The sequence below is a fragment of the Calypte anna genome, chromosome 7 (genome assembly GCF_003957555.1).
Source record: "Calypte anna isolate BGI_N300 chromosome 7, bCalAnn1_v1.p, whole genome shotgun sequence".
In the NCBI taxonomy this organism is placed as follows: domain Eukaryota; kingdom Metazoa; phylum Chordata; class Aves; order Apodiformes; family Trochilidae; genus Calypte; species Calypte anna.
Genome location: NC_044253.1, coordinates 16191148 through 16207157, shown reverse-complemented (window position 1 = coordinate 16207157; position 16010 = coordinate 16191148). Strand labels below are relative to the sequence as shown.

Sequence of the window (16010 nt, the reverse complement as noted above, 5' to 3'; positions counted from 1 at the left end):
TGTGGAGTAGCAGTGACCCACAGTGGCTGCTCACAGCTCAGCAGCTTCCCCCTGGGTGTGTGGTATCCTCAGTGCCCAGTTGTCCTGTCCCCAGGCAACCAAACCCAGGGCTTCACCACCCACATAGGTGTACAGACTCATGGCATTGCCCATGGGGGAGCTCTGACTGTTGGGAGAGTGCAGCCCTTGCTCCAAGGGGGAGATGTGATCCAGGATAGGGGCCAAGTGCCAGGTTGCAATGGTTGCGTGTAACATGGAACAGGAGAGGAATAAATGTGGGAAAGGGTGGAAAAAAGACAAGGAAGAAAAGGAGGAAGAGGGGGCAGGAGAAGGGAAGAGTGGTACCCAATTCCCCACCATTGTCCCACAGGGCAGAAGAGCAGGAGAGACTCATTGCCCCAGGGGAACTGTATCCCCCCCAGCAGACACACAGGGCCAGATGCCAGCCCACAGCTGCAGGAGCTTCAGGACCAAAGACTACCATCTTGAGTACAGCCTGGTCAGCTGGCAGCAGCAGAGCACAGAGAGGACCACAGGCTGGAGCTGAACACACTGGGTAGGGGTGGCCTAGGAGGCACAGAGATCTGAGGACAAAGAAAAAAAGGAGAGAAGGAAAGCATCAACAAAAAAGAATGCCAGGAAGGAGGAGGGGAGCTGGAGGGATGTCACAAACTTAAAATGTTCACCTTGATGGGCTGTGACAGGTTTAATTTCCAGAGTACAACCATTAAAGTGATGGATGGGAGGCGTTCATCTCACACTTGGCACACACAGGCCCGCTGTGGCTGCAAGAGGGTTTGTTTTGTTGCTGTTATTTATGAGATTGTTTCTGCAGGAGCCAGGCACTTGTCCAGTGCTGGGGGAACAGAGGAGGGGACATGATTGATTCTGGGGGAGGTGGGGTGCTGATTTACGGCTGCTTTGTTGGATGACTCATGTTGTAAACATTGACAAATGCCATTAAAGCTTCATCTCCTTCCTGCCTGTACCCTGGCACCCACTCTGTGCTGTGGGATGCAGCTAGCCTGCTCTCTACCGTGCTGCTGCCTGTGCACACCAGATGGGCTGTCTGGCTCTCACCAGTGGGGACATGAGTATTGACCCCTCCAGAACAGTGAGAAGATGCAGGAGTGTCCTGTGGTGGTGGTGCTTCATGGGAAAGGTACCGAATATACCTGATGCCCATGCCCAGTCAGGGTTCCCAGGCCTGCATCTGTCTGCCTCTTTGTCCATCTTGGCCCCATAACTTATTTTGGGGTGATACATGCCACCGATGTTCCACAGAGCTCCAGGTGACCTTGCCCCAATAAGGTACCACCCCATCCCTATGCCAGCACCCCATGCCCCCTCACCTGCCCCAGTATTCCCACCTCTTAGCCCTGCACCCTCCTCACCCACCCATCCCACACACCCACGTACTTCATGGCACTCCTTTGCTGAAAAAGCTTTGGGCCTGTCTCCCTCTCCTATATCCATCTTCATCACGTCTCACCTCACCCCTCCATCTGCCACCGACCTCCCTCCATCTCCCTGCCCCTGAGCTAGTCCATCTTCCCCCGGTGCCCATCTCCTCCTGCACACTGCCGTCTCCCCCCTGCATCCCCTCACCACTCCCCTGCACCCCTGAGAACTCCCCATCTCCGCCCTGCATCCCCCCCCTACTCACTCTCCCCCCCCCCGGACCCCGCCACCTCCACTCTCTGCGCGCCCCTTTGCTGCCCCCTGGCGGCCGCCAGGATTGACCAGGCAGCGCGGATTGACCCGAGGCGGCCGCCGTCGTTCCTCCGGAGACAACGCCGCCGCCGCGTTCGGTCTCCGTAGCAACACTGCCGTGGGCTCATGTCGCTTAACCCCGGTGACCGGGACCTGTTGGGCCCTGAGGGCATCCGAGGTGGCCCCGAGCTTTCAGGGGTCACTCCAGGCTGTGCTATGGGGAGCCGGGCAGGGCTTGAGGGACCCGGGGGGGAGGCGGTGGCAGGAGGCCAGTCTCTTCTCCGAGGCCAGGCCGGGTTACAAGGACCAGCCCGTTCCTGACGGAGCTGGACAGGCTGCCTGAGGGAGGACTGTGCCACAGTTCTCCGTGTAGGAGTGTGGGGGGCCAGGCAAGGCTGCAGGGGCGGGCTTTGGTATGCTGGGCTCTGCAGGGCTAGAGTGGGCTGTTCTATAAAGGCCCAAGGAGAACTCTTGTTACTCGGGGCTGAGCTGTAGGTGAGGTGGGGATCACGGGTTGTGCCAAGGGGGCTGCTGTGCACACAGCTGTAGCAGCCTGGGGACAACGTGATCTGTGGAGTGGGCTGGACTTGGCTGGTGAAATGGGGTCACTACTGGGGACACTGCAGGGAGGTGTGACACCCTGAACCTGAGGAGGGGTTGTGTGGTCCCGGGGATTGCCCACATCTTGGCAGCAAAGACTGTGGGAGCAGTGTGTGTGAGAACTTTTTGCTCTGTTTTTTCAGATGCTTGCCGAGATCCAGGCCAAGCCCCAAAACTCTGACTCTGGTCAGCAACCCTCCAGTGTCTGTGTCAGGAGGGTGAGTGAAGAACCAAAGAGTGCCATTGTCGTGGACTTACTGGCAGTGCAGGGAGAGGAGAAAAACAAAACCCCTTGAGCCTGTGCTTGCCTTGTTCGTGACATCCTTTAGTATCTGTTGTTTGGGCTGTGGCCAGGAGGTGTCCTCTCTGGGTTCCTGTAGCAGGCCTTTTGGTGATTCCTCAATCTTTGCCGCAGGGTGGCTCCTCTCGTTCTTTGCCAGAGTCAGGCACTTTCAGCATAGAGAAATAGCTGTTAAGAGTAATTTCTCCTCACCCCCTCACAAACTGCTGATGTCCTCATTCCTTAAGCTGTCTGCAAGAAACGCAAAGAAGAAAGCAGTATTCTGGGGCATTGAGGTGGCTGAAACACTCAGGTGGCATGGCTGGGAACTTGGGAAAGAGATGATCAAACACCTGATCTTGAAAAATGTCCATGAGAAAACCCAGAAGCTGAGCTACAGGTGCGTGGGAAGTTTATTTCTGCTTCATACTCTCACTGCATCTTCATCTGTCCCATATCAGTCACATTAGCACCTTTCCCTGGATTCATCTACCCTCTCTCCCCTTGGTCTGTGTTGCTGGAGGCAGCACATGCACACTTACATAGCGGGACAGAAACCTGTTAATTCAGATGCACAGCCCTTTTTCTTGGCAGGAGTTATTTTAAATGAAGTGCCTTTTAAAAAATTCTATTTTGCTGATACTTCTGTCTGTGAGGCATTTCCAGTCTAGTGAGATTTTAATTGTGGATGTATGCCAGCTAGTCACTAGTGTGTCCTAAAACCATTGCTCCCAGGAGTCCCATTATATGTTGAGCCACTCCAGCACTCTTTGCGATCCTCTCTACTCAGAAACTCAAAAGTTTCTGCCAAATGTATTTTTCTCATGCTGCATGGCTTGGGAATGTAAAATACTGTTCAAGGAAGGGAAAAGTACTTAGAACTGGGAACAGGTTTTCAGGACACCTGGGTTCTTCCTGTTTCTGCTAATATGCTAACAAGGTACCTTTGGGTCAGGTGTGTAAAGTGCTTCTAATTGTGGGGTCTGGAGATTTTGATTCTTTATTCTGTTTTTCTCCTGTCTAACTTAATAACAGCTATATGCCTTCAGACAAAAATCTCTTGTTTTCATTTCATTATCTAGGTGTCCTTCCACGCAATTCTTCTTCACTGTTTTCCCACAGCCAATCACTCTGAGCCCTGGTATCTCCTTAAGTCTGCCCATCGTTTTCCGGCCCACTGAAAAGGTAAAGTGACAGCATAAAAACTGCTCTCAGTGCTCATGCCGGCTTCCAGGAGAGCAGTGGGCCTCTGCCTCTCTTGTCCTTTCTGCTCCATTTTCACCTGAATTCATCTGTCCTTAGGGAAGGCTCTAGCATAGAAAGACTGGGCAGCATGGCCTTCCCGCTGTCCCCACATCCCCATCATCTGAGGGAGCCCAAACCCCTGAATTCTCTGCAGAGTTTGCCAATAGTTATGAGAAAGAAACTCACAAAAAACATTCCTAGTTTTCCACAGTCCCAGTACCTGGCTCTCTTAATATAATGGCTTTCTGAGGACTGTTCAGTGTTCCCTTTAAGAAATAAGCTGCTGGCCTTGTTCTGTTTCCAGTTAATAGTTTGTCTGCACCATATGAATCACTAATGCAGAAGGCTCTTTTCTTGGAGAGAGAAAGGATTGTGCTGCACTGCCCAAGCTTTCTCCTTGCTTGGATATGTGGTACTCAGGAGAGGTGATGAATTTGGAGCATGAAAAACATGTATCTTGCAATTCCTTATATCTTAGCTCCTTAGCAGATGTCCTGAGGCTATTTGTACCAGTGCTGCCAACACTGCATCTTCAAGTTGTGCATTCTCCACTTAGGCCTCTAGATAACAAAGCATTTAATCAAAGACTGATATTTATATGCCCGTGGAGCTCAAGTAGAGGTTGTACGTGCTTCAGTTAAGCTTAATTGGGATCTTGAAAACGCTAAAACAAATCCATCTGCATCAAAACAAATCAGGTGAAAAAAGTGTGGTCTTCAGCTGCTCTCTCTTGAGGGTGTTTTATCGTTCCCTGACAGAGTGAGGAGTATGCCTGAGTACCCCACTCAACCTTTTCTGAATGCTTCATATGTTGTCTGTCCTGCACAGATGCCCTCCTTTGTGCCTCTGTCACTGATGTTTTTTTCATCAATGCTCTTGCAGAGGTGAGGCTGATGGGTGTTCATGGGTGGAGCTGCAGTACCTGCAAGAGGGATCCCATCTAACTGCTGTCTCCCCTTGCTTTTCTGTGCAGAAGGAGTATGAAGACAGCATCTGCTTTAAGAAGGCTGAGGGTGAGTTCTCTGTCTCCCTGCATGCTACGCTTCCACGTGTCTGTCTGTCCTTCCCAGCTGCTGTCCAGTTGCCCACCTGTGCTGTCCACAATGCCACGGAGACAACATTCCCTGTGCGAAACATTGGGTGAGTGAGACCTGGTTGGGCGGACTGTTATTTTGTTAGGTATTTTGAAACCATCTTGGACTCTCCAATGAAGCTGCTCATTTCAGTTGTCATTTGCTCTGCTGCCTGCCTTAACAGGCAGCAGATTTCTAAGTGCTCTGAGATGACAGCAGAGAAGGCATCAGAAATGGTAGTACAGGTCAGATTGTTGTGCTACTGTGGGCACGCCTTGGCACCACACATCTGTCTATTTCAGCATAACCTTAGAACCAGTCATGCACAGGATGTAGCTGGGGACCAGCATAGTGTCCCAATGGGAACATCCCACATCGGCAGCAGAGGCCTGGGCTTCTACATAATCAAAGGCAGACTGCCCAGCATGAGCAAGAAGGAGTGAGCTGCCATCTGGAAACATTTTAGACTTTCTGTGACTTGGCCTCTCCTCCCTTGGCACAGGGATACCACAGGGGTGGTAGCAGAGTTGCCAATGCTAGAGCTGTCTTCTTTGATTTGGAGGCAGGGAATACAGAAATTGGAGTGTCTCTCCAGTGCCTGATCTTATGTCCCTGGAGCTGTCCAAAGCAGTAGCAGTATTCTGTTGCAGGGAGGGGGTGTGCTTCTGACCATTCACAGTGAGAGCAAAACAATCTTTACTAAGATTGGAAAAAGGCTTGTGCTCCCCAAAGCAGCCGGCTAATGTGGATGGAAGGTGGAAAGGACAGAGGCCACATGTACCTTAAGCAGAGCAAAGTATCAGCCAGAAACTATTTCAAGTGGTTCATTCTTCCCTTAGAGAAATCTGTTGTGTTGACTGAGGTCCAGGGTGGTGAAGGATATGGATGGTAAGTAAAACACAGCTTAGAATCGATAAAATATAAAAAGCTAATGGCATGTCATGTTCTTTGCACAAATCAAGCAAGCTAAGAGAGTTCTGGAGAGCTGAATGAGGTATTAGGAAAACAGTTTAGTCATATCTTCTCACCTGGGCATATAACAGAAGAGCAAATGTTCTTTTGGAATTAAGTAACCACAAAGTTAGATACAGGAAAAGCAAATACTTTACTCTGGAGTTGATTTGTTTGCTATTACATGATGGAACTGAGAAATTTTATGGCCATTAATAAATGTTTTACATTTAAATAGCTAAGAGTTATCAAAGTGTGATCAGAGGATTTTCAGAGGCTAGAGTCAAATCTTTTCCTAGCATCACATATCTGGCCACAAGCATTAGGAATTCTGCCATTCAACATTGGTTGCTTCAAATCCTAACTGAATAACCCATCAGGAAAGGTCCTCCCTATATGACTGCACAGACAGCGAAGGGTCCATTTGTTCCATTTCCTAGTGATCTTGCTACTGTGTTTGCCTGGGAGACACCAAGCCCTTTCAGCATGATTCCTGACTGCTGCAGGCTGGATCCAGGTGCTGAGTGCATGGTCAAGGTATTATTCCAACCCAAGGTGGCTGTGATGTATGATGTGGCAGCAACGTGCTCATTTGGAGATGAGAAACAAAAAAGGACTATCCAGCTAAAAGCCCTGGGTGAGTCTTTCGTTCATTTAACATTCAAAGAAGTTTGCAATATCCCTAACTGTGGAAGGCTACATGGAGGTGCTGTGCTCTGAGGCTGTTCCACAGTTGGCTCAACCCGTTGATGAGCAAGTGAATCCCATGGTTTGAAAGCAGCCTGTGAAATTCTCTGATGGACTTATGTCAATTTAGAAGTGTGATCTAAAGAGACATGGGCATATGATAGCCAAACCAGCATTTCTGGAGCCTGGTTAAGTTGACACAAAGGAAGAAATGTGAGGAGTTCATTAGCAAAACTTCCAGATTCTCCTGGTGTTTACTCCACTCAGTCTCTCCTGTCCTCGCTAGACAGAGAGACAGAGGAAAATTTATACAGCTTTCTAGATGCAAGCTAGAATAAACGAAGGTTTCATTAGCAAGTCCTTGTCTGAAGTGTCTTGTATGGCCGCTAACGAACAAAAAATGTTGCTCTGAGTAGTGTTAGAAAATTATGGCTAATAATACCAAAAGGTATTTGGTTCAAAGCAGTACCAACTGTGAAGCTAGATCCAACTTCAGAGTTACCCGAAGTTGTTCAGAGGCTTGTCCAGTTGAACGTTGAATATCCAAAGATGGAGATTCCACTTCTCTTTCTTAACCCAGTATATTGTTCTCTTTAACAGCAAAATACCCGTACCTGCAGGTGAACGTGACAGGGGAGGAGTATGGAGGTCCACAGCCTGGAAAGTTTCAGGATGTGCTGTGCTTTGGATCAGTGCCAGTGGGGACAACTGTGGAGAAACGTGTAGAAATCATCAACATGTCTATGGTATGTGGAGAGGGAGGCTACTTCTTGTGAGAAGCTGGCATGCTGGCACATTTCCAGATATGTGGTCTTGAGTATCTCCCTCACTACTGTGAAAATAACACCAGTGGGAATGTGAATTAAAAAGATTATGAACCTTCCCCTACCAACCATGGCCATTCACCATTGCAGCTACAGTGCTAGCAACTCATCCACTTGGAGCATGGTTCCTACCTTCCTCCCACTGTGCATGGTCCAGATTAGGCAGTCACTGGTGTCAACATTCTGCAGCTCTCCTGCTCACCCTGGACAAGCCCATCAGTCCTGCATGGCAGCTGTGAGAGTCTCCAATTGGTGTGCATGTGTCCAGGCCTTCTCTACAGAGCTCGAGGAAGGTGTCAGAGCACCAGTTTTGTTTTTTGTGGAAAGAAAATCCCTAGGCACAGTGGAACTGTAGATGGAGAAAAATAAGTTGTCTGCCTGTACCTCATCCTGGTCACAGCAGTCACTTAGGGTACTTTGGCCCTGGGGACACCTGCAGCCATCCTCCCCCTTCCAGGAGGGACACTAACCCTGTAGATCACCAGGACATTTTTTTGCAGCCCACTGTCACCTGAGAATATGGTGAGAGCTTGTTGCCAGCACTGACCCAGCAGGACAGGGTTGCAGAAGTTTGCACAGTATTTCTGTGCTGGGCTGCAGTGTCCTTGAAGTTCTTGGTGGTGTTCAGCTCTGCTGAAAACTGCGGTTCTTCACTGATTAGTGTCCTGAATTCAGAACTATCCCAGCTCCTGTTGGCTCTTTTGTTAACTTATTTGTTTTCTGCTTGCAGGTTGATGCACCTTGTAGGATAGAAAGAGCAAAAGATCCTTGCCTTCGAGATAGTGTTTTCTCCTGTGATGTGTCCAAAGGTGTTGTCCCTGCCAATGGGAAGCTGGTCTTGAGCATACAATTTCATCCGCAGACTGTAGGAAAGCATAGTACTGATTATTTCACTGTCACATCTGCTGGATGCCTCCTGCAGACTGTCCTGAAGGTGGTTGGCTCATGTAAAGGTACCAGAGCAATACCTTTCCCTCCTTCTCCCTGCCTTTTTCTTAGCACTGTAGGATCAGTGCTAGTGCTTGAGGAAAGATTAGGGACTGTCACAGCCCTTAGTCATAGACTTATCTTCTGCTGGTATCCAAACTGTCTCTGCTTTCTTGGGGTTTATTCTGCTCTCTTGGAGTTTATACTTGCTTTAGACAGATGTGGAACTATTAGAAGTGAATGTCCAGCTGTTTGCTAGGACTGGTGGTTTTGCTGGTGAGATGATTCTGATTTAGGAAGATCAGTTAAGTGTGACAGTAGCTTTTGATATGTTGCAAAAAACAGTTATGCCAAGTCCAGGATCTGTCTTGCCTGTTGTCATGCTAGGTCCTTTGGTGTGCCTGCACCAATATTCTGTGAACTTTGGCTGGATCAATCTTGGAGAAAGTTTGATGCAAACTCTGAAAATCAGCAACCACTCAGATGTCCCAGCCTATTACCAATTTGATATTGATGTCAGAGGGAGCGTCTTCTCCTTGGATCGCCCCTGTGGTGTATTGGAAGGCACAACAACAATAGCTCTGAAGGTGATCTTTGGACCTACTCACCCCATCATCTACCACCGCAGAGTGGCATGTCTTGTCCACCATCAGGTATGAGACCCAAAAGGTCGTTTCATTGCTGTGATAGCTCAGAGGTATCTTCCAATGTATCTCCCCTTGCCTTGCCGCTCTCACTTGGTAGCCCCCAGAAATCTGTTCTCACTGCATTTTCATTGATAGCTGTCCTGGGCTGTTGTTGAGCAGAATCTCCATGATACAGGTTCCTATCAGCACCTGATGTGGACAGGCAGTAATGCCTATGGGTAGGGTGAGGTTCAGTCTCAGTGGCTGCTGTCCATTTAGGTACCTGAGGGAAATTTAGCTGTACAGCTGTGCACTGAGACCCTTCAACTTTCACTTCAGTTTCAAGAAAATTATTGAGCTGCATCAAGATACAAAGTAAATGGCAGCTTAACATTGCAGATACTAAGCTTTTCCTGGGCATGGTTTTGGAAGTGAGGTATTAGGATGCTATAACTCTCAAAGCAATCAATCACAGGAGGGCAGTTTATTTCTTATAATCCTTTCTGATGTTTATCCAGGAACCCTTGTATGTGGACTTTTTTGGTACCTGCCATTCAGACACAGCTAAGCCAGCCATCCTGCAGGCAAAACACCTCTCCTGGTACCGAACCAACATGGTGAGGGAACTGACCTTATACCCCCCTGATATTTTGACTGAGATGCTGAAGGATGGAAAGTTGCAGGTGGATGAAAAGGGAGCCCTCATGCTGGCCCCCAAGGTATGAGCTGTCCTTCCTGCAATCAATCTTCTCTGCAGATGCTGGGGTTCTTTTGCGCAGTCTAGACTGATCTAGAAGGACTTGGTTAGACTGATTGATTTAGTATTTCTGCTGTGAATGTTACCAGCACAAACCATCATTATCTATGTTGATTGAGTCTTACCCAAGCTCAGCCACTAAGCAACTTTCTGGCTTTAGCTGACTCATGACAGTCTTCTTTTGCCTCATGTAGCTTCAGATTGATGACTGCCTTACAAACAGGACCCTCCTTGAAGCCTAGGCTTTGATCTGTCCTGGGAACTGCACTACTGAAGTGCATCTTGCTCATGAAAGCAATCAGGACTGTAGTGCCTTGTGTCTCCCACAGGCACGCTTTTCCTGCTGACACGGAGATGTTTCCATCTTTTAGATCCCAAAGGACAAGCAAACCAAGGAATACTTTGAAGCCAACTCCATGACTGAGTATTTCTACAATGCTGTAAGCAGTGACCTGGCCTTGTTTCCCCCTCATGTTAGTGTCAGCCCTACTGAGCATGATTTTGGTTGCTGCGTGCCACTCCACAAGGTAGAACCACTTCCTCTCTGTGTGACCAACCACACCAAAGGAAAGATCACTGTTGCCTGGACTCTGAGCCACAGCAGTGCCTTCCGAGTGAGCCCAGAAATCTGGGATATCCCACCTTTGAAGTCTTCAGCCTTTCGTGTCCTTTTCCAGCCCACTCAGCTCAACAGTCACTATGCAGCGGAGCTGGAAGGTTTTGCCTTCTACAAGGTTAGTAGCAATTACTAGGATCAGACATGATCCTAGTCTTCCATGTCTTCCAGAAAAGACATGACAAGAGGCTGCAGGCTAAAGGTTTCTGGGGGAGTTCAAATTCTAATAGAACCTCTTATCTTGAGTTTGGCAAACTGGCATTTTTCCTGACTCCTTTGACTACTGTTTTGGTATACTAATAGGTTAAAATTTCTCCTTCACCTGTGTCTTGGCAAAGATAAATCAGCAAAAAAGCCACAGCTTATGCATATGGACAGTTATACTTGCTCTTACTCCCAGTAGAAGTAATGTACACCCCACTGAAGGAGGAATTACTGTGAATTGCTACACTGTTAGCATAGATGGGAGCCTGCACTAGGATAATTGTGTTCTGAGTGATGGACAGTAGCTTGTTTTTTGTGTCTGGCCCTCCACAAGTAAAGCTCTTGAGGGCACTGTACATCACTGCAGCCTCTCCTTCCATATGATGTGGGAGTCACATCCCCAGAACAAACTGCTGCATGTTTTGACACACGTACTTGAAGGCCCCTTGCTACACTCCCTTTGTGCACTCTGTTCTGTCCCTCGCATGCCTGCAGGTGCTGTCACACTATGACAACATCAAGAAGGATGCCACCATCTGTCCATCCTGGTGCCTGACTGTCAGGCTGAGAGCACACACATATGAAGCAGAAAAGGAGCACCTTATCCCACAGTATGTCCTGGATGTCCCCAAGGTGTGTAAATGGTTCACATTTGGATCTTTGCAGAGGCATTCAGTGTTTACCTCTGAAGACTTTACCTTGTCTCCCATTGTACCATCCTGAGATATGGCTTAGGTGGCTTCTGATGGTGTGAAGACACCTGATTTGGTACAGGGATAGGATACTATCTCTCCTGCATTAGCTTCTCAGCCTCCAATTTGGCAGATTGCACTGACCACACCATTACCTCTGAGAAGAAAGCTGTTGGGATCTCCTTCCTTCCTGCTTAAGTGTACATAGGCACTGACAAAGGTGCTTAGTTCCCTCCCAGAAGGCTCAGGCACTGTGCATGCACTTAAGCAAATGGAGAGCAGCACACAGAGTCCACACTTACAGAAGAGAAGTGGTTGCAGAAGTTTCTCTGACTGTCCCTGTTGATTCTGTAGCACAAGAAAGTATTATTCTTATGACTAAAGTGAGATCTGATCCTGGGAAGTAAGAATAGTCTTGAGAAATTCTTAGAAAAATTTCTCAGCTAGTTCTGGACATGCAGCCTGCATCTGATAAGCATGAGCTGGATTAAATTCCAGTTTGCTGAAACTGCAGAGACTGCAGGCTCCAGAAAGTAGCTCAATTATTGGATGAACAGAAAACATCACATAATTGAAAGTAGCCTCATTAGTCCCATGAGCGTATGAAAGATGAGGACCACTGTGGGAAGGGAAAAACTAGAACTTGTATGTCCTTGGGTGATTTATTACCATGAAGAGAAGCAGTTACACAGCCTCCAGTGCGTAATGCAGTGAAAGCTTTTTCTTTGAGCTGGTTTTCTAAACCTAGTGCAAACAGCTCCTTGCTTGTCTCCACCAGGATTTTCCTCCTGTGGCTCCTGACACTGATACCTACTGCAGTATGCTGCTCTTGAACACTGGCACCTCTCCAATAACCTTCAGTGTCAACCAAGCTGCCTGTCCATCAGTTTTGGTCAAACCCTGCTCAGGCCACATCGTTCCACGATGCCACCAGATTTTCTATCTCTCCACTCACCCACTTAACACAATCTCGCAGCAGCATGTCCTGCCTTTGCAGCTGAACTCTTGTCCTGGATACACCAAGGTAGAGAGATAGAAGTAGAAGATACTTTGTTCCCTTGTAGTCTTTCCTTTTCACAGTGACTTAGAATCTGACCCGTGTTATATCTCCTAATGGTTATTTTGTTATTTTCCTACTGGAAATAGAAATGAGAGAATATTTTCAATATTTAAGGTGGGACAACACTGCAGCCAGACATCACATACCCCTTGTTCCTTTGGGTTTCCATCTCCTGTAATACACTGAACTATGCTAAGAGCCCTTTTCCTCCTTCAGACCAAGTTTGTTCTGGCTTCTGTCTTTGAAGGAACTACATCTTTGTAAGGTTTTTCCAGAGTTAGCTGAGACTTCTATCTAATGTTTTTTACTTTTTCCTTCATTCCACAGGAGATCACTCTCCAGAGCTGTGGGGAGTCCCTTCTTTTACTCTTAGAAGGTGGTGGAAATCTATACTTCAAGCCTGTCTATGTAGGTTCCTCTTGTAAACAAATGTATACCATAAAAAACTGCACAAGGCTACCCATGATTTTCACATGGAAGATCCATCAATCTGACAGCAAGATCCTGTCTGTCAGGCCCCCTACAGGGATCCTCCAGCCCTATGAAGCCATGGTAAGTCCAAGTTCTACCAAAGTTTATTTTGCTCTCTGCAACAGAGCTGTGGAACATTTGAAGCAGAAATGGGAGGGGTGCCAATCATTTGGTCATTAATGCCAAAGTTGGAGAATTCTAGTCAGTGTCTTATCATGGGTTGCTAGCCAGCATCTGCATCTGTGCTAGTTCCCATGATGTGGATTTGGACAAACACAATGGATGACACGTTCCTTGAGTACAGGCCCACATGCATCATAAACAGGCACTTGATAATGACACCCTGGATGAAACTGGGCATTAACACAGCAGCAAGTTTGTTGTGCACCAGGAGATGTTAATAGATGGAGGAAAAATACAAGCACGAGAAGGTTTATGATGCTCTTCTGTTCTCCTGCCTGTAAATTCAAGTTCTAAATTTCTACTGAATTCCTTGGGTGCCTTTTGAGAGTAGTGAGGACTAGCATATCTCCATGGCCTAGCTGTGAATATCTGAATGTGTATTCCCTCTGACACAGACAAAGATAGAGGCAGATTGAAGTGAGGGTGTCTGGAGCTGCCTTTAGAGGACTAGGTTAACTGTAACAGGGGAGGAGGTTGTGCATTGAATGTAGCTATTGTGGTGCATATGCTTGGCTCTGGTCTGAAGCTCCTGTGAGTGTTCTCCTTCCCTGCTGTGATTACAGGCTCAGGAGTGGACTTTTACTCCTGACAAGGAGATCAAGTATCTGCTGCGTGCTTTGGTTTTTGTGAGGAGGAAAAACCCAGACCCTGTGTCTCCTAAAGGTGCCCGTTATGCCTTACGGATTGTTGGAGAGGGGGTGTTGGGCGTCATCAGGGTAAGGAACTGGGACCCACTGGCTAAAAGGAGGGATTTGGGTTTGGGATGGGGCTCTTGGTCTTCCCCTTTCTTCAAATTCTGCAGATACTGCTCTTGGTGGAGATGACAAAGCTGACTCTGGTAACCTGATGGCAATAGCATTATATAAATGTCCTGCCAATTCAAATATGACCTATCCAAATCCCTTGGAATCACTCTCAGCTCCTCTGTTCCAGGCTGAAGTGAGCAAGTGTTTTGGCTCCTTGGGACCTCCAGCTCTCTCCTTTGATTCTGTTTTCTCCATTTATTCTTCTGCCAGCCCCATTTCTAAGTGTAGTGGAGATGACTGTCAAAGCAGTGTCATCAACACTCATCCATCAGGCTGCCCTCCTATTATCTGCAGATCTGTGCAGGCATCTTCATTTTCAGGCATGTTTCTTAAGGAACAAGAACTAAATAAAATAATACTTTGTAAGTCATTGCCCAGTGTTGATCACATTGGAATGATGGGTAGTAATGTCTTAGAGGAGTTTATTAACTATAAATTGCATGCAAGTGGATGCCTAGTCAAAAGAGAGGGGGACTTCTAATGCAGTTACAGAGCGATCAGCAAACTTATCTCAGGTGCATCTGACCAGCTAGTGTCCTGAATGCGCTGCCTCACCTCATCCAGCAGCCCAAATAACAATGGGAGAGAGCTTTTTGGAGGTGGGACTGAGCCCCTTGTAGCCCTGTTCCAATATTGTCCAGGGTATGACAAGTGGTACCCAACTTTGCACTGCACTGTTATTGCCAAGGGTTCAGGATGTGGTGAGATAAGTGTTGGCTGCACTCAACTGCTACTCTTAGTGTGTAAAAGTGACCTTTGCATGGTGGGTTTGAATTCCAGGCACAAAAGGAGCACTTGGATCTTGGAAATGTCATTGTTGGTGACCTGCAAAGCTGCAGCATTGTACTGCTAAATGATGGGATCTGTTCTCTAAAGTACATCCTCAGCGTGGAACAACACATCACTGGGCTTTGTGACCCTGAGGAGGTCCACAGTGATCCACTGGGTACTGTAAGAGAATTAGCATGGGATGGGACCTTGGCCTTCCCCTCTTTTCTGAAAAATTGTTGTGGCATAACTCGCAGGTTGGGCTGCTGGCTGGCTAGCTTGCATTGATTCTCTTAAGCACCTTAAACTGTCTGCTTCTTGGTTTAAGGATTTGCTACAGGTGACTCTTGTATCTTGCTGGAAAAAGCTTAATTTGAAGCCTGACAATTGAAGTTAGGTCAGTTTGCACCTTGAAATAAGATGCAATTTCCCAGCAGAGAAGGAGCTTCCCAGAAGAAATGATGGAGCACAATCAGTTTAGCTGCCTTTCTAGAGTACCTCCTCTGGAGAAGCTCCCTGCTCTTTGCCAGAGGCCAGCTGGGTACTCCCATGGAGCTGTCTACAGTTGTAGTCTGGGAATCCCACCTTCAGTAACTGAAGCTGTTCCTAATGATTAGGTATATGGGGGGTAGTACCTTCACTGAAGGTATGCTGGGGGAACTGTGTGCTGGCAGAATACTCTTGTGGTGTACGAGAGCAGTGATGCCAAGAGCTCATACTATCACATTTCTTCTACAGCTCTAGAGCTGGAACACTCCAGAGGGACAATTCCTGCAAGGTCAAAATCTTTGGTCCAAGTAACAGTCAAGCTAGTCCGTCGGCTGCATTACACCTGGTTAATCAAATATGCTATCTGCACCCCCACAGGTAAGAAGTGGGTGTTCTGGGAAAACCATTCCCTCCCAACCAAGCAGACTGTGCCATAATGGGCTGAGCTGCCCAGATCCCAGTGCATTAGTTCTGCCTGAAGAAATCTCTGAACTGAGCAGTTCACCAGAACCAGGTTCTATGTGCTGTCTCCTTTTTGCTGCACCTTTTGGTGTTAGATATGATTGAGCCATTAGAAACAGACAGGGAGACTTCCAGACTTCCTGCTGCTGTAGTCACAAGTTTCCCTGCTCTTCTGCATGATGGTGGCCTTTTACAATGTGCTCTGAAACCTATTCTGAGAGCTTCATGCAACTAGTCCTCTGCAGCTGGGATCTTTTTTGCAGATCTGGATTAATCCCCATATGAGAAAGAATGCAGCTGAACAAGAAAAGGCATGAAGAGGGGCAACAGGGATGTTCAGAAGTGGGGAATGGGATTTGAACAAGAAAAGATTAGTTAAATAAGGAGTTTCCAGCTTGGAAAGTACTGAATTGCCGTATGAATTTTATGGAAGAGACAAGACCATTCAATGACTTTTTGAGTGTGAAAACAAGGGGTACTTCATAAAATGTCTGGGCTGTAGGCTTAAATAAAAATGGAGGGTTTCACATAGTGCAGAACTAAACTGTAAACACGCTGCTTAAAAGCACCACATTC

The 16010-nt window shown here is 47.4% G+C and overlaps 1 protein-coding gene across 1 annotated transcript in view; it reads left to right on the top strand.

Annotated features, from left to right (window-relative positions):
• Positions 1 to 1854: 1854 nt before the first annotated feature.
• Positions 1855 to 16010, top strand: part of CFAP65 (cilia and flagella associated protein 65) — a 29997-nt gene continuing 15841 nt past the window's right edge. Inside the window, exons 1-17 of the mRNA XM_030454319.1 lie at positions 1855 to 1891; positions 2457 to 2531; positions 2842 to 2993; positions 3676 to 3778; positions 4812 to 4978; positions 6303 to 6499; positions 7150 to 7295; positions 8104 to 8326; positions 8688 to 8953; positions 9445 to 9645; positions 10055 to 10417; positions 10999 to 11136; positions 11974 to 12219; positions 12583 to 12807; positions 13473 to 13625; positions 14496 to 14661; positions 15222 to 15350. Coding sequence (XP_030310179.1) covers positions 2457 to 2531; positions 2842 to 2993; positions 3676 to 3778; positions 4812 to 4978; positions 6303 to 6499; positions 7150 to 7295; positions 8104 to 8326; positions 8688 to 8953; positions 9445 to 9645; positions 10055 to 10417; positions 10999 to 11136; positions 11974 to 12219; positions 12583 to 12807; positions 13473 to 13625; positions 14496 to 14661; positions 15222 to 15350 — 2950 coding nt within the window. The 5' untranslated portion in view covers positions 1855 to 1891. The remainder of the gene's footprint in view (positions 1892 to 2456; positions 2532 to 2841; positions 2994 to 3675; positions 3779 to 4811; positions 4979 to 6302; positions 6500 to 7149; positions 7296 to 8103; positions 8327 to 8687; positions 8954 to 9444; positions 9646 to 10054; positions 10418 to 10998; positions 11137 to 11973; positions 12220 to 12582; positions 12808 to 13472; positions 13626 to 14495; positions 14662 to 15221; positions 15351 to 16010) is intronic.